Source organism: Excalfactoria chinensis, chromosome 1, assembly GCF_039878825.1.
Source record: "Excalfactoria chinensis isolate bCotChi1 chromosome 1, bCotChi1.hap2, whole genome shotgun sequence".
Lineage (NCBI taxonomy): Eukaryota > Metazoa > Chordata > Aves > Galliformes > Phasianidae > Excalfactoria > Excalfactoria chinensis.
The window spans coordinates 23,677,409-23,701,484 of NC_092825.1; the positions used below are offsets into that span (position 1 = coordinate 23,677,409).

At 34.6% G+C, this 24,076-nt stretch overlaps 1 protein-coding gene across 2 annotated transcripts in view; it reads left to right on the top strand.

Annotated features, from left to right (window-relative positions):
• TFEC (transcription factor EC) overlaps positions 1–24,076 on the top strand; it is an 85,611-nt gene that overhangs the window by 40,817 nt on the left and 20,718 nt on the right. Inside the window, exons 1-3 of one of the 2 annotated variants that reach the window (XM_072346650.1) lie at positions 14,051–14,189; positions 14,840–14,854; positions 16,319–16,414. In XM_072346650.1, the coding sequence (XP_072202751.1) occupies positions 14,109–14,189; positions 14,840–14,854; positions 16,319–16,414 (192 nt within the window). In that variant the 5' untranslated portion in view covers positions 14,051–14,108. Of the gene's footprint in view, positions 1–13,937; positions 14,190–14,839; positions 14,855–16,318; positions 16,415–24,076 lie in introns of those variants that run through there. The other variant, XM_072346640.1, reaches the window with a different exon arrangement.

Consider the following 24,076-nt stretch of genomic DNA (forward strand, 5'->3'; position numbering starts at 1 on the left):
TGAATGCACTTGATACTTGAATAAACTTCTTAATATCAATAAACTCTTCCTAAATTTTACTGTTTAAGTTTCATAGAACATCACTTAGTTGCAGTATAACTAATGTGGTATATTTTCCTGTTGAAAGTTCTGCGCCAACTTGCTGAAGACTAAAATAATGTTATCATTATTAAAATGTGAAGAAAGTAAGAAAATCCAGTGACAAAACCATATGTAGACATATTTAGTACTCTACATTGCTTCTTTGTTTAACTCAACAATATATATATATTTAATGACAGTCTTTTCACCAGTTTCTCTTTCATTATGAAAAAAGAATCATTCTCACTTTTCAAACAAGAAAATATTAATTCTGGTGGCAGAAAGATTTTATACAGATACATAACTACAAGAATGATTTTCTAGACAATTCTAAACTCACTTATTATTAACTTGTACATTCTTTTCCACATTAGGACTATTGCATTTGAAAGACTTAGTTTTTCTTGTTCTGTACTGCTTATAATTAATACTGCTTATAATTAATTCTCTTAATAATGACTTACCAGTAATCATTGTTCATTCTATAATTCACACAGAACTCTCTTTTAAACTAAGTGGGAGTTTTTTCATTAATCTTACTAAAATCAATTAATTACTTTCCGTTATGTAGCATGCTTTAATTTTGTAGATATTGGCTGAAATTTGTGGACTAGCTTGATCTTACCCTAATATCACTATTTTGGCTCCTACTCTGTAGTGTCTACTAAGTGTCTGTTGTACCTGAATTGAACTGGAGATGCCATAAATTACAACTGTAACACTGACAGATGAGTGCTCGGTTCAGCCAGGCTACCTCCTGGTTCTATTTGTGACATTTTTAAAACAGTTATAATCCTTATGGTTTTTAAATATTGATTTCAGAGTTCAAGTAATTGGAAAAGGATTTTGGTCTGCTGTACATTAGAGAAAGTATTATATATATATATACCTATATAGATATGTATATATATATATGTGTGTATATATATATATAACTGTTTGAGGCACTGCTGAATGGAACATGGTGAACTAAGATAACTAAGATTAAGTAAAATTTATGTCAAAAAGCAACACTGCTTGCTCAGTTAAGTACTGATTATACTATTTTTTTGTAAGATTTCCAGTCAACTGTGGAGTGCAGCAAAAATAAATAAATAAATAGGTATTTGGGGGTTTGCATTCTCTAAATATTCTCTGAATGAACTCCTGGCATTCTGTTAGATATTCATCAGTGTCAGGCTGAAAAGCATATTTTCAGTTTCAAAACAGAAAACTCCAATTCAGAAAAGACTCCCCCAAATGAATTATACATTTTTAAAAAGTGAAATTATAATCATTATAACTCCTGGTCCCACTAGGGTTCTTTACCCACCAGTTTCTAGGATCTTTATACAATTTTCTCTCTCTCTCTCTCTTTTTTTTTTTTTTTTTTTTTTTTTTTTAATTATTATTATTATTTTTTTAAAATGACAAATATAAATCTTGTGAAATTATTAAAAAATTTCAAGGCAACATAATTACTGTACTGTAAATCCACTGTTATTACTCTAAGTGGAAATGCATTGCCGAAAGAATATCATGATTTTTAGTTAGTATTCACATGTTGACAGCAATTTGTGCTATTGCCATGAATGATACGCAGCAGCATGCTGAAGCATGTGCATGGTCAGACACATTGCCACTTTCAGCCATAGGGAACATTTTAACATAACATGTGGGTTTAAAAGAACTGTTTAACAATTTATGAGAAATATTTGTTTTTACTTCCCCTCCCCCCCCCTTTTTTTTTTATTTTCTTGTAAGGCTGTCCTTGATGTTCTGTTCTTGTCTTTATGGGAATAACACCTACTACTGACAACTACCCTAATCTACTCCATTTCTGTGACAGCAAACTTTGCACTCAGATCCGAGGCTGACTCAAAATTTTGTTCTGCTCTGATTTCACACACACACACACACACACACACACACTCACAAACCCCAAAAACAACAGAAAACCCACCACATTGTGAAGCTGAGCCTAACATTCAAAAGGTTGCCCTGTATCATTCAGAGACAAATACTAGAAAGCAGATTTCTTACTCTGAGGATGATTTTGTTTGCGTCTTTATTGAAACTGAAATGCTTCATGGACTTCAATGTTGCACTCAAAAATATCTCAACCAATAGACTGTTTTCTATGATGTGACTTGATGATCTTGAAGATCTTTCCCAACCTAAGTGATTCTGTGATTTTCTGAATCTACTTTGCCAAACTGCTTTATGCCACCAACTTTCACTTCTCTTTTCTGCACCATTCTTGCAATGTATGAGTTGGAGGGTACATACCTTGGAACAGTTTCTTTTCACAATGATGTAGGACTGAAACAAAAATATGGGGTTAGTAATAAGCAGTGCTATCATCTGGTGGAGAAATTATTACCCACTTTTTAACAAAGTGAACGTGCTTTTCAATGAATGGGTTTCGCTTTTGGGGGAGAAAAATATGTAGTGGGAAATCCTGGGTAAACAGAGAAAGGAGAATTGAGTATTATTCCTTATGAAGTAACACTTTTATCTCCATGCCTACACATGTTGCCTCATCATCACTTTGGCCACAGAGACAAGGAAACTAGATACTGACAGAGATATTTTGATTTAATTCTTAATGACTATGACTGGAGGCTTGGTCAGAGTATATAAAATTGGATGTCTGTTCTGGAATGAAGGAATTGATTTGACTCACAACCCTGAGTTTACAACTTGTGAATTCTACTTCATTGGCATTAATCTTTCAAATCAGAAATAGGCAAAACTGAAGTGTGTTTTTTTTGTTTTGTTTTGTTTTGTTTTTTTTCTTTTTTTTTCTTTTTTTAACCAAAATGACTACATTTGCAACATTATTTTTGAAGAATAACTGGCCAGAGTTAGACTTATTGTTTTCAGTTTGTTATTTTCTTCTTTAGCATATGCTTCCAAATAATGAAAAACTTATTTGAAAGAACATTAAAAACATTGTCTGTGTACAAATCTGTCTGTCTGAAATTAAGATGTAAGGACAAAAACCATACTCCTTCCTCAGAAATATAAGGATAGTCAAATACCAAAATACTATTTCTCCCCCATTTTTTGTTTTTACATCAACACCTTATTTATTTATTTATTTATTTTTCATAATCAACATCCTTATGCTTACATGCCAAACACATACAATTTTCAGGTCTAGCTTCTAGAACAGTTCTGCCATCTCTGTATTGGAACAGGAGGGATACTACTGCTATCACTTCATCTCAAACATCACAATACCTGCTCTCCTGTGGAGTCAGAAAAAGATGCAACAAACACTGAGTAATCTACTATTTCATGATCCTTCTTCCTACTTCTCAAGGCTTACTTACCTCTGAGTTCTCCTAGCCTTCTAAGTGAGATACAAGTAAGAAGAGGATAGCTATGGTCACATGAAAAAAATTATAAATCAAAGAAAGAACCATTGCCTTTTAAAAGTAACCAGGAATTAATTAAATCAGCTGTCACACCAGACCAGTTGCCTTTCTTTTTTTTTTTTTCTTTCTTTCTTTTTTTTTTTTTTTTTTTTTTTTTTTTTTTTTTTTTTTTCTTCATCCTATTTGAATTTCTGGCACCTGACTTTCTTATCTACTGATAAATGTAATATATGTATGTGTTGGTACAATAAGTACATATATTAACAATATAGACTATTTTTTTTTTTTTTGAATGCTTTTATCCCTAGTTAAATATGCTAACATAAAAATATAAACTGTTATGTTTGCAAGCATTATCATTACTTCCAATGCCTGTATCATTCAGTGCTACGAATCCTACTTTTTGGAGTGGATTTGGTTTTGACACGGTATTTGTCAGAAATATTGAATCTTTGAATTAGATTACCATACTGCAAGCACTGTAATTTCTATGGATCTGGATCTGTGGTAGTTGTTGCAGCTGACATATACAAAAGAATTTCTAATGTTTCTGCTGTTTATTTGGAAGGATCGAACAAACTGCACTCATTAGCAGAGATTTTTAAACTAAAAAACAGATTACCCTTTTTGTACTCAAAACTGATTTTCCTAGAATACTTGTCTAACAGCCTCTTTTTCATTTAATAGCATCTTATTGGCTGACCTAATTAGAATGACTTCTGGAAACAGAGGCAAGTAGTTAAGTAAGGGCATCAGGAACCAGCTCTTTAAACACAGACGGCTGTGCAAAAAGTTTCTTTCTATCCTTGAAGAGCAAGAGTCACATTCACTATTCTTTAATAAAATCAACAATAAAGAGGAACTGGAACAGTAAAGATTTATTATATTCACAGATGTCATGAATCAATAAGAAGACGGACAGGGTCACTGCAGAGTCAAAGTAAGGATATTAGCCAGAGTTTTGTAATTTGATTGCGATCCATTGTTATTCTTGTGTGGCCTATTAACTGCAGTGCTTGGTTTTATTCACAATTTAGATTGCCAGCTTAAATTCTAACTAAATAAAAGGGTTAGTTTTGTAAAAATACTTCCTGTAGTTTGCTTTTCCTAGCTTTATAGGCTGTTTTTATACCACGATGTTAAAATCTTGAGTCTGTTCTGCCAGTGAAGACCACAAAGTCATGGAGATTCATTGTTATTTTAAAACATGACAAGCTGGCCTTAAGACCTTAGGGATCCTTTCTTCAGAAGTCAAGCTGGAGATGGATAAGGAGCCATGAGAGGTATGTGTATCTTAACTGCAGGAGTTCAATTAAGAAGCCAAGAGTGTCTCAGGAATACCAGTGCAAATGGAAGTGCTTGCTTTGATGATGTCTCTGTAGATGCTCAGTGCAGATAGTTGGCTTCCCCCAACTCATTTCTGATTGCACAAGGAGGTTAGAACAGAATGGACCTGAAAGGACTAAGCACCATCAATGCTCTCTGAGTGCTAGAGAATACCACAATGGGGAAATGCTATCAAAATCATTACATCTGCAAAGAGATTTGTCAGGAAATGGGTAGCTGTATGATCTAGCCTCCAACAGCTATAACCATGAGAGCTCTGCTGTCTCTCCCTCCATTACAGATATTCTCTTTTACTGTTTATACTGTTCAGAGAGTTTTCTCAGCCAACCCTGGCTTCTCCAAAGTCATTTTTGCAGCTCTTTGACCTGCATGTTACTTTTGTTTATTTCTTACAACTGTTAATTTGCCGAAACAAATTTTTTATTTTTTAATTATTATTATTATTTTTTTTTTTGTGCATGTTTGGCCAACTCTCACTGTATTTGCTCTGGTGGCAGTGTGGATTTGCTTGAAAATGTAAGGCTGAAGTGGATTCAGGAAGGTTTGCCACTTTTGTGCACTCCTGTAATTCCTAGTATGCTTGCCTGAATTTGAAGGCTTTTGATTTTTGGACTCTCTCATCTCCCTTCTTCTGCCAGTGTGTCACTGTTCTTAATCTGAGAACTCGGTTCTTGATATCTAGCCAGACTCACTTTCATTGCCATTTAATGCCATTTTACTGTTTGGCCAATTCCTTTCCTTTCTTATAGAAATCTCTTGCCTGGCCACTATCCTTTGAAGATAGGAGAACTCTTATTAAGTTCCCTCGCAGCCTTCTCTTCTAAAAGTAAATACTCCCCCTCCTTTCAATCACTGATCATTTTTGTTGCTTGCCTTTGGATCTACTCATGCACTTCTCATCTTCAAAGTCAGTATTTCCACTGTAAACACTTTGTTAAGAACACATCCTATTTTCAGCTTCTGATGTTGCAAGATTCTTGATGTCAGCAGAGCCCTGTGGAAACCTGTTTCATAAAACTTTTTAAAAGACAACAGAACCGTGCTTGGAAAGATAGGTCAATCAAACAATACATTGCAGAAATAACATTCTGTTTTTTTTCCCTTGTGTTGCAAATGCACTGAGTAGTTTAAGTATTATTTCTCCATTCCCACACCTGTTTTTTCAACAGCAGTAAAACAATGAACTTTAACATTATGTAAGAAGACAAGTTTGTTGCAGTATTTTTTATTAGAATTGCTATTGGATTTAGACAGTGTTTCCTGAAAATACCCTATTTAAGGAGCTTTCTTCATTTTCTGATTTCAATTATAAAAAAGACCAATTCTGAAAGGAAGAGGACTGTTCCAAAATGCAAATAACTATAAGATCCTTTTGAGAGTGAAATTCCTCTGAATTTCCTTGTCTCTAATATATGTACTTTACTGTGTACATATGTCTGACCTTATTCAGGGAAGCCCTAGGCTTTGTTTTTTCACTGTACACATTAAAGTACTGTGACTTAAACAAGAGGTAACCAGAATTAATTGTTTTCTTAAATTTACCTTCAAATTACAAGGACCCTTTCCTATGTTAACATTTTACAACTGAATACTCTACTATTGTACCATTTTTTTGGTTTTGTGTTGATGATTCCTTTCACTTGAAGTGCATATTCCAGAGAGAGCCACTTTTAAATAAAAAAAAGAAAAAAAGGAAAAATATATATATTATTTTTCTATAGTATATAGAAAGCTATATACTATATAGTATAATTATAAGAAGAATATACTTCTTCTAAGTCTAAGAATAGAACTGTGAAATTAATATGTTTTGGCATTTTTTAATATAGATACAACAGAAAATAACTTGGTTTTCATAATGATTGGCAGTGGGAAAGATAATACTCCCATGCTGCCCTACGTTTATAATTATCTGCTGTTTTTGGACACTGATATGCTAAAACACAGAAACAGTAGTCATTGTCGAAGACAAGGCCTTTGTCAAAGAACTTTTAAATGTTTCTTCTTCAGTCTCTTCACCCTTGAAAGAACATTCATAAGTTCCTGATGAATATGATGTCAAAGGTTAAACAAGATGAAAAATAGTGCATTAGAGTCACATGAGATTTTTTTTCTTTTTTAACTTGAAAGCTACTGTAAGGCATCAGCTAAACACACAGCTCTGAATTGCCAGACTGGGTGTCTTTCGCTTTGTATTCTCTCTTCATGCATATTAATGGAGGTCTCCTCTAGTCAGATCAAAGTTCCAATAAGAAAAATATTCACATTAAAAAATTAATTACAGTGTTTAGCTTAAGTAATTAATTGACATAATCATACATGCTTTTAAATAAGAAACATTAAAGTGAACAGCTACATTATTTGCTGATAGTTTTCAAGATAGAACAGAAGCTTATAATTGCCATGTTGAAATTTCATTTTGTTATGAAATAATTTCACAAATATGCTTTTCTCAAAATGTCTAATAGAGAGAGCAGGACAAACAAACAGTTGACGTTCGTTTGTAACAGAAGTTAAAAAGGATAAAGGATTATTTCATCACTAAAATTGAGGACTTTTTTTCTAACCCTAAAAATCCAGTTGAAAGTCATCAGAAATGTCTGTGCTATGGCTGTTTTTCTTATCTTAAAACGGAATTAGACTTTTTGGGTACTTGCAGAGCATTTTAATAATTAAAGAGTTCATAATTAGATGCTTATGTTCTGGTACAGAGACTGAAAAGAACATGAAGTGCCATAACTCAAACAATTTCAGAGAGATATTGTGTTCAGGACATGATAAATGATATGATCAGTGTGAGAAATTTTACTTCAAGAGCAGTTAAAAACACTGGAACAAATTAACATCCAGCATAAATGAAGTCTACTGTTCTGTCCGGCATATTTTGACTTTATTTAAACATATTATTTTGTAACAGACATTTAAACATTTATTAAATTCAGAGTGAATTTTCATCAAGTTGATATTATAATAACCAGTTCTGAAACCCAAAGTTCCATAAAATTTAAACAAACAGAGAGCTATTAGACCACTCATATTAATTCCTAGAAAATCACAGGCTATTGTGTTCCATTCAGTTATTAACCAAGTATTCAAATTTGAGTCCAATAATGTTTTTGATGAAAGTATATCTTGGATTTGGATAATGCATCTCTTCCATGAAGTCACTGAGACTTAGTTTGAAAAAAAACAAAATTTAGAGTATTTCCTTTTGAATATGTCACTGTCTATTCATTTAATTTCCAGTGTGACCTTGTTTAACATCAGCCTGTAGCCAGTGGCTCTTTCCATGCTTTATGAATTAGCTTAAAACCTGTCTCAGGTTCAGCATCCCATGCTAATTTCACAAATTTTAGTTTGACATTAAAAAAGTAGCAGAGTTTCTTTAATATTTGTTAAGACACTTTTCCTATGCCTCAATTGCTTCTGTAGCTCCATTCTGTATCCTTTCAAATTTTCAGCTGTGTTTTAAACATTGTTAGGGTAGATGTATTTGGAAGTTCCATACATGATGAATTCTGAGCTGCAAATAAATGCAGAGTACAGTCAAGCTCGTATTCACTACATCCTTTACACCAAATTCTCTGTCCTGCTTTTGCATCATCTGTGCACTGGTGCTGAGCTGCTGGCTTGTTCCTACCCAGATTCATTGCTTTCAGGGTATTCTCCATTCAGTTTTCTGCAGTGTTGCATCCCATATATACATATATTTTTCCAGTTTATGCAGATTTCACTGACTTGGAACACATTTTGTTTCAAGCAGATCACTAGCTGTAGAAATACTGGCGGAAATGTTGAGTAGTACAATACTGTGAAGAGAACCCTTTTTCTGATGCCAATCGTTTGCTGATTGCTTTATTATGCATATTCGTTAGCCAACTCTTAATCCAGTTAAAATACACTGTGTTGATATTGTGCAGTGCTATATTTTTAATTAGAATATTGAATGATACTGCGTCAAAAGGCACACAAAAATTGAAGTGTACCTACATCGTTATCTTTGGTAACCTAACTTGAAATCTCATCAAAGAACAGAAGAGGATTTGTTTGACAAGGCTTATTTTCCAGAGACCTATGTTGACTAGCATTAATTATATTCATATCTTTTAATAATTTATTAATTGAATCTCTTTTCAGTTTTCCCTTTATTTTCCCAGGACTGATATTGGACTAGCATACTGCTTGCCCATGGTGGAATACTAGTATGGTATGTGGCACTGCTACATACTGGAATATTGTTGGTGTGATTAATGCTTTACTTAGGTCTCCTAAATGTGCCTTTCTCTTACTTTTGTCATACTATTATTTTTACTGATGGAAAAATCACATCAACAAATGTGGAAGTAAAATCATTGGTGTAAATATACAGAAGACCTAGCTATGCTACTGTGGAATTTTTAGAAAAGAAAGAAAGAGCAATGTGAGTGTGGGAAAAGATATTACACAATACTACCACAGTTTTACAACATGAGGACATGTGCTCTGATTAGAAACTGCAAATGAAGAAGTTTGACTCTGTATCTGTAATTCTGAAAGGCAGTTATGTTCCTGTTCTCAGAATTGGCTTGCCAGAATCATAGAATTATAGAAAGGTTGGAAAGGACCTTCAAGACCACCTAGTCCAGTCATCCTCCCATTATCATTGCTAGCACAAGCCACTAAACCATATCTCGTATCTTCTCATCCAGATGCCTCTTGAACACTGGCAGGGATGGTGACTCCACCACCTCCCTGGGCAGGGGACATTTGGGTACATGTGCATTGGGACTTGTTCTGAATTTCAAAAGCTATCTCAAAGTGTTCATTTCTGTTCTGGCTTTGTTCTATTCTAACTACGATATCTGAATTTGGACTAGATGCTTTCGCTTCTCGAATGCTCAGTGTTATTGGTTCTGAAGAGGTTTTAATTTCACAATAATTAGGAAAGCCAGATAAGAGATAAAAATAGTGCCTCGTAGAGAGTGGATAATCGCTTTACTGATAAATTTCATGCTGTCCTTCGCTCCTCAAATCATCTGAAATAATTACCATTTAAAGTGCATAGCCACAACCACTACAAGAAAATGTGTGAGAGGACAACCTATAGATTTGTTGCCTATGTGCACACAATTGTCAATATAACTTCAGGAGCACTTGACAGGATGGTTCAGGCCACTAACTTTGCTGAGAACAAAGCAGGTGTGCCAGCAGGACAGCTCTGTTCTGGGCTGTGTCTGAGGCTCTTCTCTCCCTGCAGTTAGAATCTGCCTGGCTCCTCAGCTGGCCACTGGGTACCTATTTCTGCTTGGTTTATTTTGTGTCAGGAATGAGAACCCAGGTTCCACAGACCCATCAGTCTTATTGATTCTCTATCCTGATAAACATCTTGAGGTGTTTCTCTAAGGTGCTTTCCTTTAAATAGATGATTAAGTATTCATTGTATAAGGAAAGAAAAACAAAAAACAAAACAAAACAAAAAACAAAAAAAAAAAAAAAAAAAAAAAAAAAAAAAAGCACCCTCTATACTGAGACTACACTGTTGTTGCAATAAAGAGTGCGTCAAAATAAATGCTGCATGTCCCAGGTCCAAAATTTTTTTAACAGTTTTAAGTATGGGTGGACTCCTAAACTGGAGATATTCAGTCTCCTACTTTAAAAATTCATATATTCTCTGGCAAAATATTATTACTGACTATAGGAACTCCGTAAATGGTAAGGAATGAGAAAATTTATTCTGGAATTTCCAACACTGCTGAAGGACACTGTCCTGGGATTATTGGGCAAAATAGGGGGATGCTTTTACCCTGATACCTATTTTTTCCCCACTTGTCAGAAAAACAGAGTCCTTATTTGGTGTTTTTAAGATATGTTCAATGTCCCAAAGCAGCTTAGAGCAAGTACACCTAGGCTCTTTGTTTTGTAGGACTACCTACACGTGGGAGATATTTCATTTATGTTGCTTTTCACATTTTTTACTGATCCACTAACCTGAATATTTAAATTCTAGCAATTCAAATTTCTCTAGATTTATTTTCTTCCTCAGAAGATCAGGGCCTTGTCTAACCAAGTTTTGAAAATCCTCAAGGATGGAGATCTCACAGCCACTCCAGGCAACCTATACCGATTCTTAACCACTCTGTTAAAATCACTAAAAGAAAGCTCAAAATCAATACAAAGTTTATTGCTTGTAATTATGGTAAAAGTCATTTTTAAATGTTAATTTCATTTAAGACATTCAGAAAACCTAGACTGAGCTAAATTTAACTGAATAAGATAATAAAAATTCTACATCACACAGTAGCCTGATCATACTTGATAATTGACAGGTTTCATAGAATTATTGAGTTTCCTCTCCCATTTCACACATGTTGTATGGGCAAGAACTGTCATTTCTAATTTCCAGAGAGCTTGACTTTGCATTCTTAACATTCCTTTAGCATAACATGTCTTTTTCTCCCCATTTATTATACATTAGAAATGTAACTGTAAAAATAGGAGTTCAGTTCTGCTTTGCCTTCATAAAGTGATTTGACTTTCAAAAGGTCTTGACATATTATTATTGACATTGACTTCTCTGAGTTATTTAGATATAAAAGGATGATTAGGGATTGCAACTGTAAGTACTTTTTGAAAATCTAGGCATAGATCCCTTTTTAACCCCAATGGTGCTGTGTTTGAATGACCTCATTTTGCACTGTAAAGGGCATAAAGAGGTTTGCAAAACCATACCAGGAGATCCTATCAGTGGAATTTAATTTTTTTTATTGTTTGTGAAAGTTGAAGACACTACTGACAGGATCTACGCACTGAAAGAATGTCAGATAAGATTAATGCCTTTAATAATCTTGATTTTTTTTACTTGATTTCTTTCTCAGAGAACACGGAAGCGGTGGGATAGCTCTGTAGTGGCTCACCAGGCAATCTGACTGCACAGACTTTCAGTCTAGCACCAGCAATCTGAAGGCCAGAGAAAGTAAAAAAGCAAGCCACTATTCAGCAATATCCTTGTGGCTTAAATCAATTCCTGTTTAAATTTCTGTCCATATGCAAAACTTAAATAAAATCCCAAACTTTTAAACAAAATAACATAGACTTAAGATATTGCAAATTTATTATATTTCCCATTTAATTTGAAGATATCCAATATTCCAGATTTCTTGCTACAGGTAGGCCTGTAGAAATTTCAAGAAAACAATTCATTACTCATTCAAAAGCAAAAAGCATATAGGGTAAAATGCAGTAATTGTATTTGCAGTCTATGCTTTGATGCTGCCCCATTTGTATGATCCAAAGAAACCGTGCTTTCAAAGCTGTTGATTGGAGTGTTCATTGCTAGAAAGAGATCTTCATCAGTTTGCACAGAGAAGGTCTAGATTGTAGATGTGTTCTGTGACTCCAGAATTCAATGCAAACAAGAAGTGTCTATGGGTTCTTCTGAAGCAGCAACAGGAAAAAAAGGTTTTCAGCAAATTCCTTCTGTACAATGGGATACATACTCTTTTATTCAGCACCTCAAACTAATACTTTTGTTAAACTGACATGCAGTAGATTTACTCTTTGTATTCTAATTTAGGAAACAGTCTGATTGTCTAACTTTCAGTGTGAGCACAAGCCTTATTGAAGCTGGAGAAGCTATTATTCTTGCTAAATAATGACAAATCAGAGCTCCAATTAGCACTGCATTATATACTATCTAGAACTAGTGTTGTAGACATTAAGGGAGACAAAGATCTTGCTTAAAACAAATAATATCATAATCTGAGTAAATCTCAAATGCATATTTAGCTCTTCTTACAAGGGATGCATAGCTTCCTAACATGAAACAGCGGACAATCTAAACAATGTGTTTAATATTTTATATCACTATTTTAGTGGAATATTATGACTTCAAGCCTTGCATCAAAATAATTAATATTATATTCATTACTATGGGACTTAATCTTTTTATATGACTAGAAAATTAGTTAAAGAGACGTTGTTAAAATAATTTAGACATGCCACTGTAACCCAATTAAATAATATACTATCTACTGTGATGTAAAAAAATATAGTTAATTTAAATGCAAACCCCTTTTGTGGGCTATTTATTTCTGCTTATGTATGTTAAAAAGAAGTTTGTTTAAATGATAGAATTTTTTAAAAACAAGATAAGAGCTGCAGAGCAAGTCATACTATTATTTAACAAATATTAACCATGCTTTCACAAAGACCACTTAAGAAAAATTTATTACAAGAAATCTGTGACCAGTCATGCCATAGCTAAAGGAGAAAGCCACCGAGTTGAAATGACTGGGGTTTGTGTATGCAGCACTCCTCCAGTAGTTAAATTGCAGGAATGTGACATTGATCTGAGATGAGAACTGTTTGAAGTAGTAATTGTCAATCTTTGTAATCAAAGGACAGCCCAAAGTCTGACTCAATTAGCCATTTTGGCATGACCACTCGGTTTATAAAGTCATACTAACTCAAAAAGTGATCTGTCCTCAAGAGGCACTTCATAGAAACTGTGTGGTTTGAAGATAGTGAATGGTCATCAAGGACTATAGTTAGTCACTTGCATTTATTTATTTTTATTTTATTTTTTGTGAAATGGTAGCAATGCTTCATTTAACTGACTGTACTTGTACTTATAACAAGGTGAGCCTAATGTGGGTTTGGATATAAATGAATGCTGTTGATCTTGATGTTGCTTGCATTATGTTGTTTTTTATATATTTATTTGCTGTTTAAGTACAAAAGTATAGTTACACTGTGATAGTAATTTTAGTATCTGTGTATGCTTGTAGATTTGATTGCAATTATCAGGGATTCCAACAAAGACCATTTTTGGATGGGAAAAGAAAAATGTGTAGCACATTTCTTGTCTTTTCTCAGGGTTTTTTATGATCAGGCAGTTGGACTTGATGATCTCTGCCGGTCCTATCCAACTGAACTATTATTTTCTATTCTATTATTTGATAATTATACATAGGGTTTATTCCCATATGTACAGGCAAGATAGCGCATAAGAAAGGAATGTGTAAAGGTGTAACATTTTGAAAAAAGATTTTAGGTTAATAGTGATTCTACCCAGTGATATAAAAACTGATTCTACTGTCTTGAAGTTTTATAAGTCATCACATTGGCAAATGCTTGAAACTTTAGCAATTCTTTCTATTTTCTTCCTAGGTACAAACACACTTGGAAAATCAGTCTAGATACCATATCCAGCAAAGCCAGCGGCACCAGGTGAAGCAGTACTTGACCCTTGACACCAAGCTGTCCAGCCAGACTCTCTCCCTGTCCCACTCCCACACAGTCCAGCCCACAGGAGTGACCTCTATTTTAAGGAACGGACATATGCCTCCAGTCAGTGATATTGGCACACCGGAGAGTCCTGTGACCAAGCTGCTGGCCCTTGGAGGAGAACATGAAAATGCGGTAGGGCAAAGCTAGCAAAAAGAATGGGGAACTGGGCATTGCTTATTTCTATGAAAATGTGGCAGGATTCACCTTGTATTCACTGTGGGCAAGAGAGGATTGTTTTCACTTTCACAGAGCCTTCAGTTGCACAGTATGTGCCCTGAATCCTCTCTGATTACACGAGCAGTTCCCTTGAATGACATGCAAATAGCTTATTGCAAGATCAGGCTTCTAAACTGTGGCCAATTTAAATGCATGGTTGTATCTTTTTATCTACAAGGCATAAGTTACTGTAGGTTTTTAAATCCATACCTAGCAATGCAAACTTTTTTTTTTTTTTTTTTTTTTTTTTTCCAGATAAGAGTTATTTCTGTCAAAAAGTACTATCCTAGCTGCATAACAAAGTTAAATACTGATTAAAGATGCAACTGAAAAAATCACTCATTCATTTTTCAGTTAGCTGATATATTTATAAATGGGTTATCTTGGGTAAATTGGCATAGATCTGCTAACTTTAGTGCCACCATCGATTTTAACAGAGGTACAGCTATTATACAATGTCAGATTCTCAGACAGTGTGAGATGTAGATCATTATGGCTTTTAGCACTTCAATAGATTTCAAGAGATAGTGCTTATTAGGTAAAAGGAGAATTCCTGCAGAAATAAGAAGTGGAGGTGCCATGCCATAACTTGGGCATTAATAGAAGAGTCTTACAAATACCCTGTGACCAATTTGAGCAAACTTGGATGCCGTACAGTTAAGTATGTGGGAACTGAAAGGATAAAACCAGTAATTGTTGGAAGGCTCATTTGTGACCATCTCTGTTCTTCCTACATAGACAACTGACAATTAATGTCAGATCTATGGATTTCTCGAACCATTACTCTGCAAAGATTGTTTTAGACGGCCTTGTGGTACCCTGTGGCCACCTTTGCTCTGGTAATTACTTGGTCCTGATTCTTAAGTACCTTGTATATTTGACCAGGAACAATTGTTTCCTGCCCTGTTATGACTCTTCATCCTCCAGAGCAAAAACAACTGCTTGTAAAGAACCTCTTATTTCCTCCTGAGCTGTGCCTGTTGGTATTTGAGAAGGTGATAGTTGGAATAAACCAAAATCCTTATGGGGATAATTCCATTCACACAGTAAGAAAATGTAACTGAATATGAAAGAAAGGTTCAACCGCTACTGCCATACCACAAATATCTGCCTCGGATTTTGTGGGTCAACTATGTAAAATAGGGGGTATTACTTTCAGAGCAACCCTTGAAGCCATGCTGTCTCATTTGACATAAAAAAACTATTGAATGGTCCCTGTCCTATGAGTGATCCTGCTCTGTGATATGAAGTGATACTTATGATTCTTGCATGGAGCCTGCTCCATTTCCTTTGACTATAGCTCTTCAGGCAACTCACAAGGGCTGCTAGAAAGATTGCTCTGGCAAACAGCAGCTAAGAGTGACAGATTCCTTACAGGATTTTTTTCCAAGTTATTTTTTTGAAAGAAATCAAGCCAAAATTATCATGGAAAACTCACACTGTGCCTCATCAAAATCTATGTGTCTATAGATTTGCAAAATATTTACTGTTTCACTTTGAATAATTAATTATATATTCCATCTGCTTCAGCAGATTTCTATTCAGACTAGAACAAAGGTGGATCCAGAAAGCTGGTTAGAGAAATATCCAGTGTACTGCCAAGCACAACACAAACCTCTGCCTGCTGAATCTTGAGAACAGTCTGTAGTACCAGATCTTGAGTGACTCATACTCTTGCAGAATTCTTGCAGGTTCCTTTCAGTCTTCCTGTGCCAGTGGAACAATATACTGTGAATATGACACATTTGATGAAGGTGACAGCATAGCAACATGTTTTTGTTGTCTGATTTTGGTGTTGCAATAAGGGATTAGGAAAGAAGACAGAGTTGGTGGCTAGGATGAAAGAAGTAATGCTAAACCACAAAAATCTGCAAGAATTTTAATAAGTGAATATTTTGTAGAAATACTTGAATTATTTGAATTTTAACATATAAACTTCTGGAATTCTTTATTGAAGTAATGTAAAAAATTATATCCCATATATTTTCAGAATAATATTTTCTGCAGTAATAATAATAATTGGTCTTAAAATATTATTTTACTAGATGGAAGAGGTTATTGAAGACATAATCAATATGGAATCAAGCTTTAATGATGAAGGAATTGGTTGCTCTGAAACACCTCTTCTGATGCAAAGAACTGTAAGTATTTTGTGGAATTTATTCTTCATATTTATAATACAGAAGTTCACTGAGTTATTCAATTGCACATTAAACGTCAGCGGCCAAAGAAGCACTGTCAGTGGATTATTCTCCTTTTTCTTTAGCTACCTGCCTTTTTTTAAAGAAACATTATAGGAGAAGATTTCAGTGTGGTGGGGACAGAAGTTCTGATTAGCTACTGGGATATCTTGAGAACTTGTGGTTCTAGCCCAGCACTAGCTCTGCTGTACAGTTATAGTTCACATGCTGGAATATGAATATGCAGATTCTCTGTACTCTCAAAGGCCTTAGAAATCTTTGCTTAGAGGTTCTTCTACTTTGTCTTAGGAGAATAAAATAAAGTAAAAGCTTGGCCATGTACTAATGTATTTACGTCAGTGGCATATATTGAAGCAAGTGTTGCCCCTATTTTTTCACAAAAGAGAAGTTGCACTTTTGCTGAGTAATGTTAACAACGATGAAATGCTTTACAGTAGCAATCATAACAAATTATTATTGTTCTTGATACGAATTTAAAGAGAAAAAATGGACACAAATACTCATTATGACTTGGGAAAACAGTGTCTATCTTTTTATTTATTTATTTATTTATTTATTTTCTGGTTACAAAATATCATTGTTTACCAAAATATATATATTAGAAGATGATCTCTGTATCTCTTAGTTGCCCACTACAAGGTCCAGTTTTAAAGGCAATTAATAATTCCATAAATACCTGGAATTTGCATTGCAGTTTCAACAGTAATATAGTATAATTTGTACACATCTCAGTACAGAACATAGCAAAGAAATGCTCCTTTGGGGTCTGAATTATTATTTTGGTTGAAATTAATGCAAAGCATGGGAGGATCTTTTCAGGTGTTGTATCATGAACTGGTGATGGGAAGCATGAATTCTGTGTTTTGAATTGGATTTGCACTCCCTCAACACCTTTTAAGACTCGATGATATAAATCTACCCTAATTCCAGACATGTTACTCTATCTCCAGCTGTGAAGGATATACACCAGTGCAATATACTGAATATTCTTGAAGAGCAAAGTGAGATGCAAAGGCTTTTAGGCCTAATCTACTATAACATTCAAACATTTTATACTCCTACAATACCTGTGTGTCTGGTAATGATATACCAACTTCTGCTTGTAGAAAAAAATCAACAGGTTGCTAGGTAAAGTGACAGTGAAAAGAGCCAGAAAAGAGTAGAGTTAAAAAACAGTATTTCTGTGCTTTTCAGTATTGGATTTGACAGTGCGTGACCCAGGGAAACCTTTTCTTTTTACCAATTGCTATTTTGTTTTGCTAATATGTGTTTACAGCCCTAGGACTCACCAGAAAACCAGTAATTTAGCAAACATGACAGTCATCTCTGTGAAAAAGTTTGGCACTTTCCCAGTGTTTTCTTTCAGAAATAATTGCTGTATCCCAGATAACCACTGTGTACATACTGGGATAATGATCGCTACTTGACATGGAGTCCACTAAACCGTACATCAAAGGCATTAGGATATTTACTGATTTATAGTGAGGATGAGAAGATACTACAGTTCTGAAAGACACAGACTTCTATGGTGATGTGTGGGACAGTGCTAAAAATGATTTAATTTTGTGAGCATATCCAAGGATTATAAATTGTCTTTTGTTCTGAAACTCCAGCATACAAGACCTTTTAGAATTATTCTTGAAGGGAAACAAAGAGGCTCTGTATACATTAGGTGGCTGGTGGTTAGTGAAGGAATTCTGCTTGAGGAAGAGCACTACCATAAAAAATAATCTTGAAAAAATCCCCAGCAATGGCCCACTAATGATCTGTTGAATCAGGTGAGTTAACTGTTGCTGAAGTAGTAGGTATGGAATAGTTAAACAAAATGGAATACTCTATTACTAAACAGAGTAAACAAACAAACAAACAAACATGACACACAAAACCTAACAAGTGTCTGTTTCTCTGTACACTTAAGTTATCTGTTTTGCCCAGCAATAACAGAGATAGTTAATTTGTCTGTAACCTGATTCCTCACAGCTTCCACCTTTACTTTGCCCCCCTTCCAAGAACTCAGGTGGCTGACTGTAAGATAAAGGGGGCCTCTAGTTAAATCATTAAAAGATGCCTATGATGTTCAGAGCAAAGCAGTGATAAAATTAAGCTCAGCCTTATCAGCCAACCTCAAAGGGTTCTCCTTCCAATCCTAGGCCTGTGATTGTAAACATGGGTCTTCAACACTGCTTCACTAACTCACTTTCTGCTTTCATATTTGGGCATTCTGAAAGGTGTGCTTTTGCTAGCTGTTAGATAGAAGGGCTGAAATGGCTTGCTTCAGGGAGCAGGGATATGTTGGCTTGCAAAAGGACATGTCTTGAAGTGTCCTGAAAGATTTCATGAGTCCATTAGCATTACTGCATTTCGTATGTTCACAGTACACTCTCACTGGGACTGGTCTGATTACTCTTTGCTTTGGAGGCAGGTCAGTTGGGATTGCTCCACTTCTCTCACTGTTGCAGGAAAACAGCTTACAGAAAAAATCTTCATTTGTGCTGTGGCTCACTTGTGGCTTGACTTTGGTCAGCTCCTTTGGCATTTGAAAAAATCTTGGGATGTGGAAGAATAGGTTAGAGGTTAGATCAGGACAGAAGTGGCTGGTTATTTTCCTTCTCTAATATGTATGATTCTGTCGACTACAGGCAGTTCTCATTAAATCTATTAACTCTGCATTTGATTTTATGGAGAGACTATTTATTGATAAAAATAGAACCAGTCGGCAAGATCTCAGTTCTATTTCAAGCTCTTTGAGGTCACAGTTTCTCATCATGGCATTAATAATTTGAATTTGTACAAATTATTTTTCAAATACTTATGGCTACCATTTGGATGGATTATTAAAAAACTGTTGTCTGTCCTATTCCCAGGAATTATACAGAAAAAAGAAATTCAAGTAGCTATCCTCAAAATTATTTTATTCAGTAATTGTTGGGAATTCTAAATCTTGAAATAAAAGCAGTTTTCCAGTAAAGGTCTTTTTTGCATTGTTGATCTAGATAGCCCTGTGCTGCACAAACATGATTATTTTTTACTTTAGGGAATACTGATGCCACTTGCCAATCTTTAGATGCTCATAAATCTGCTAAAACATTGTAGAGAAAGATCTAGAGTGAACATTAACAAACTCATTTGCTTAGGTTGGGTAATTTGAAAAGGCTGCATGACATCAATGAAAATGCTTTGTCAGTCACATTCTACACTAGATTAGTCTTAAAGTCCAAGGAAGAATCAAAGTTCACCTTTGCATAGAAACTACTGTCTGGCAGTTCTAGTATCATTTACAAGTTTAAAGAAGAAAAATGAAGGAGAAAGAACAGTCTGTAGCAATTGTGGAAATAATAGACTCCTCAAAAATAAAACTGGTGAGCAAATTTTTCTTTGCCTTTCTTCAATATTATAAAGGTTAGTAGATGGAAAATTGTGTCTTTCAGCTGTGGAGAACTAGCAATGAAATGTACAAAGCGAGAGCTCCTCAGAACTGTTTTCTGGAGCTGAAAAAAAGCTTTCTTTTTTTCCTGTTTGTTTTTCTCTTTCTAAAAGACAGGTAGACAGAAAGGGAAATATTCTTAAAAATACAACAGTTTGTACCTCCTGCAGAGGGAAACTGAAACATGGTCTTCATCTTGGAGCTCAAAACATTTTGAACAGAGATAAAAGAATGGGATAGTTAAAAGAGGTTTGTATTTCTCCTCATTTTTCTCATAAAATGTAGTAAGAATGTGTTTTGATCTCGTATCTTAATTTGTTAGATAAATTAAATATCTCTGAAAGTCTTTGGAAATAACCTTCAGACAACCTGCAATGCACACAATCAGTATCAGCTTATTATTGCACTCTGTGAGATAGTTAGCTTGGCCCAAGGAAATGTGCAAGTGAGATTTTATTACAGGAATACAAAAATAGGAACAATTAAAACAAACAAAAGCCCAACAATTTGGAATTCATATTTAATCGGTGTCTACTCATTATCAACACGTTACCCAACAAATAAAGCTCAATTAATCACACCTAATCATAAACTACTCACATTTAGTCTCCCCATCTGAACTCTTCTGAGCACCAGAGACAACAGCAGCCTATGATTTGTCTCACTGATTTTACATCAAACATTTAATATGAAATACATTGCACTGAAGAAGTATCTATGTCTCCCCTTAAATATGAGAGGAGTCTAAGAGTTCACTCAAATACTCATGTTTGCTCTATAGGTATCTGTATTCATTTGTATTCCTGGTCTGTGGGAACAGACAAGAGACACATATGAAAATTGTAAAAACAGCATTTTATCTCTTCTTGTAACTCCAATACCTCAAAAAATTGTAGTATTTAAAATTTTAAGAATCAGAATTTTGAAGTAGATCCTGAACTGGTCCTGACAAAGAATAGAACTTCAAACGTGTTATCGTACTGTAGTCTGCTTTTGTTGAAAGCTAATCATAGAATCATAAAATGGATTGGGTTGGAAGGGACCTTTTTAGATCATCTAGTTCTAGTCCCCTGCTATAGGCAGGGATATCTGCCTGTAGACCAGGCTGCTCAAAGCCCCATCCAGCCTGGCCTTGAATGTGTTGAGGGACAGGGCATCCACAACCTCACTGGGCAAACTGTTTCAGTATCTCACCACCCTCACAGTAAATAATTTCTTTAGATATTTAGATATTTTTAGATATTTAAATATTAAATATCTGATATTTCTTTAGATCTAAGCTAACCTACTCTCTTTCAGTTTAAAGCCACTTCTCCTTGTCCTGTTATTACATGCCTTTAAAAGAAAACCCTCCACAGCTTTCCTGTTGGCGCCCTTCCTGTACTGGAAGACTGCTACAAGTTTCCACCTGAGCCTTCTCTTCAAACAAGTTGTATGGGCACTCCTCTCTCATTCTGTGTTGTATGCACCCTCCTCTCTCATTCTAAGCTTCTGTGTAGCAGGATCTGGAAGAAAATTCCTGCACTTCATGACTGACTGTCAGTCAGGTTACATCTTATTCTAAAGCCTTAATGTGCAGCCTCTGCTATGCATCTTAGGTGTTCTTGTCTTTACATAGCAATGCAAAAACTTATGTCCTTGCTACATGTCAGATAATCTCTATTTCTCTAAGGATACATTAAGCAAATTGGGGTCTGCAATAGATAAACTCTGCTAGTTTCTTGAGCTAAACTTCATGAGTATCTGTGAAGGGCACTAACACAAACTGTGTAAAAGATTTGTGGTCTCAGAGGCAACAGTAGTGGCCACCTTGTTCTATACATACAGGTGCATTTCTTACTGCATGATAAAACACAGAAATAGATAAAAAAAACAGAAAACATGGATTTTCTGAGGTTTGTTTTTGAGAAATACACTTGTGAGAGATAAAATTACTGTTAGAATCACTTCCATCCACAAAGGTCTTCTGTGACCTTTACTATATACAGTAGTGCATAGCAGATGTATAAACTATTTGTTTATTGTACTTTGTAAAGTACTTTTATATGCATTCATATTGACACTACAAACACTTGTGAATATATTTGAAAACAGTCACTACAAAGAGGAATTCCAGACAAAACAAAACCCTGTGTGTTACATGATAGATAATACATTAAATGCAGTAGATTGCAGAATACTTTACAACACAGTATTCATATGCTTAGATGATATGTGAAATGTAAAAGGATATACAGAGTATGTAATATAAATATATGATAAAAGTAGTGATAATAGTGATGCTACCATCTGTGATCAAGAAAAATAGCTGGCATTCACATCCTGCAAAAAAAATCAAATTTTCACTTGTCCCTCAGCCTCATTTTTCTTCAGATTTTTTTATGCCAGTCGCTGTTTTCAGTGAAACTCTTTGGATGATTTGGTATATGCATTTATAGAGGATAATGAGAGAAATACAAGAAGTTGGAAGGAACCAGGAATTAGTGAATTATCTGGTGTTACTAATAAAATAATCTTAGTAAAACAGCTGTCAGTCTTATTTAAATTGTCATTTTTGAGTATCAGGCAGTAGAGATTAATATCCTGGTGGCTTTTTATTTCCAGCTCTCAGCTGGGTTATGACATACTAGGATATCACTTCACTTTTGGTTCATGTCTCTTAAGTTAACTTTGTAACCAGAAAAGCCAAGAAAAAATAAAAAATAAGATGAAATAAATAAAATTAAATAGAGATGAAAACGGAACGAACAGAACTCTATAGCAAAAGGATGATACTCCAGCAAATTCTTTTGCTTGGTCATATTTGACCAGACATTTATCTAGACAGTGTAATTCTATGTATATGATCAGGGCAGAATGTACTATAACTTGGAAAATGAACAGAGTTCATTTTTCTCTGATGAATAATGAACCAGCTTGATGATCATTATTTGAAGATAAGAAATGAACTAGTTTTCATACATAATGTATAATATGTAATATAATATATCTGAACATTAAGTTCCTGGTTGAGGAGCGTGCAATTATGAGCCATGTTAAAGATAAATATAGAAGGAGATACAATTTGTTCAAAGGAAAACAAGTCTGAAAAGGAATACATTTCTTTTCTGCCATTCTTTTCAGATAATAAAAAGAGGAACTGGAAAATTTGGATGTTTGGTATTACTAGTGACATCTACTTTCAAATACATCAAGTGTTTTGTATTTTAATTAGAACTGGACCTAAAATCTTGAATTGTTCTAGTTTCGGTTTCTAAAAAGCACATGCAACTTTTCTGATACCCTAAAGTGTAAACACATCTTTGCAAGAAAAAACAAATCACAGTTTCTGTCTTTCAGCTTTTTTCAAACAGTCTAGCAATTGCAAAACAAAGGCAGAGGTTGAGCTCCAGTCTTCTGAGTGTAGGACTTTTATTGACCCACAAAATCATTCATCCTGTCTGCAATGCTTTTGAATTAGAAGAAAAGTCACAATTCAGTAAAACATACATTGAAGATACAAGAATTAACCCAGTTTTCCCCTTGTTGGAAATTGGAAACAGTTGGTATACCAGATACTACTATTTAGAAAATAGTTGCAATTAACATGTTATTACACGTTCATTGATCAGTTCTCTATCTGTCCAAGTTTGGTGCACATTTTGAAGTTTATCCAAAGTCTGAAAAATGACTGAGTTTCTGTATCATGTCTAAGCATGAAAGAATTCCAGCAATTTGAATAGTGAACTGTGAACATGGTTCCAAATTTAGATTTCTACATTTGGAATGCATATGACATTAGAATAAAATCTTTGTAAAATCCCTCCTTTGATTTTTTAATTAAAATGAATAAGCAAGCATCACACTGAGATAGATGGGTACTAATATATGTTCTATGGCTAAGGAGGAGAAGTAGCCTCATTTTACAAAACTGTTCTTTGAAGTGATGCTATCAATTAGGTTCCAATGATAACATGATTTAAATGGGATATATTTAGGGGTAGGCAAGATTAAAGTATTGTACTAATATTTCACGTGTGAACACTTTAATCTGGATGCAGTCTGAGCAAGTACTATTTTTTATCAAGCACCGAAAGAAATATTCTCTTAGAGATAGTACCCAATCTTTCAGGTCAGGCAGCTACAGTTTCTTCTTAGAATAAGTAAGGTAGTATGTGCTTTGCTTTCCTTTTCTTTGA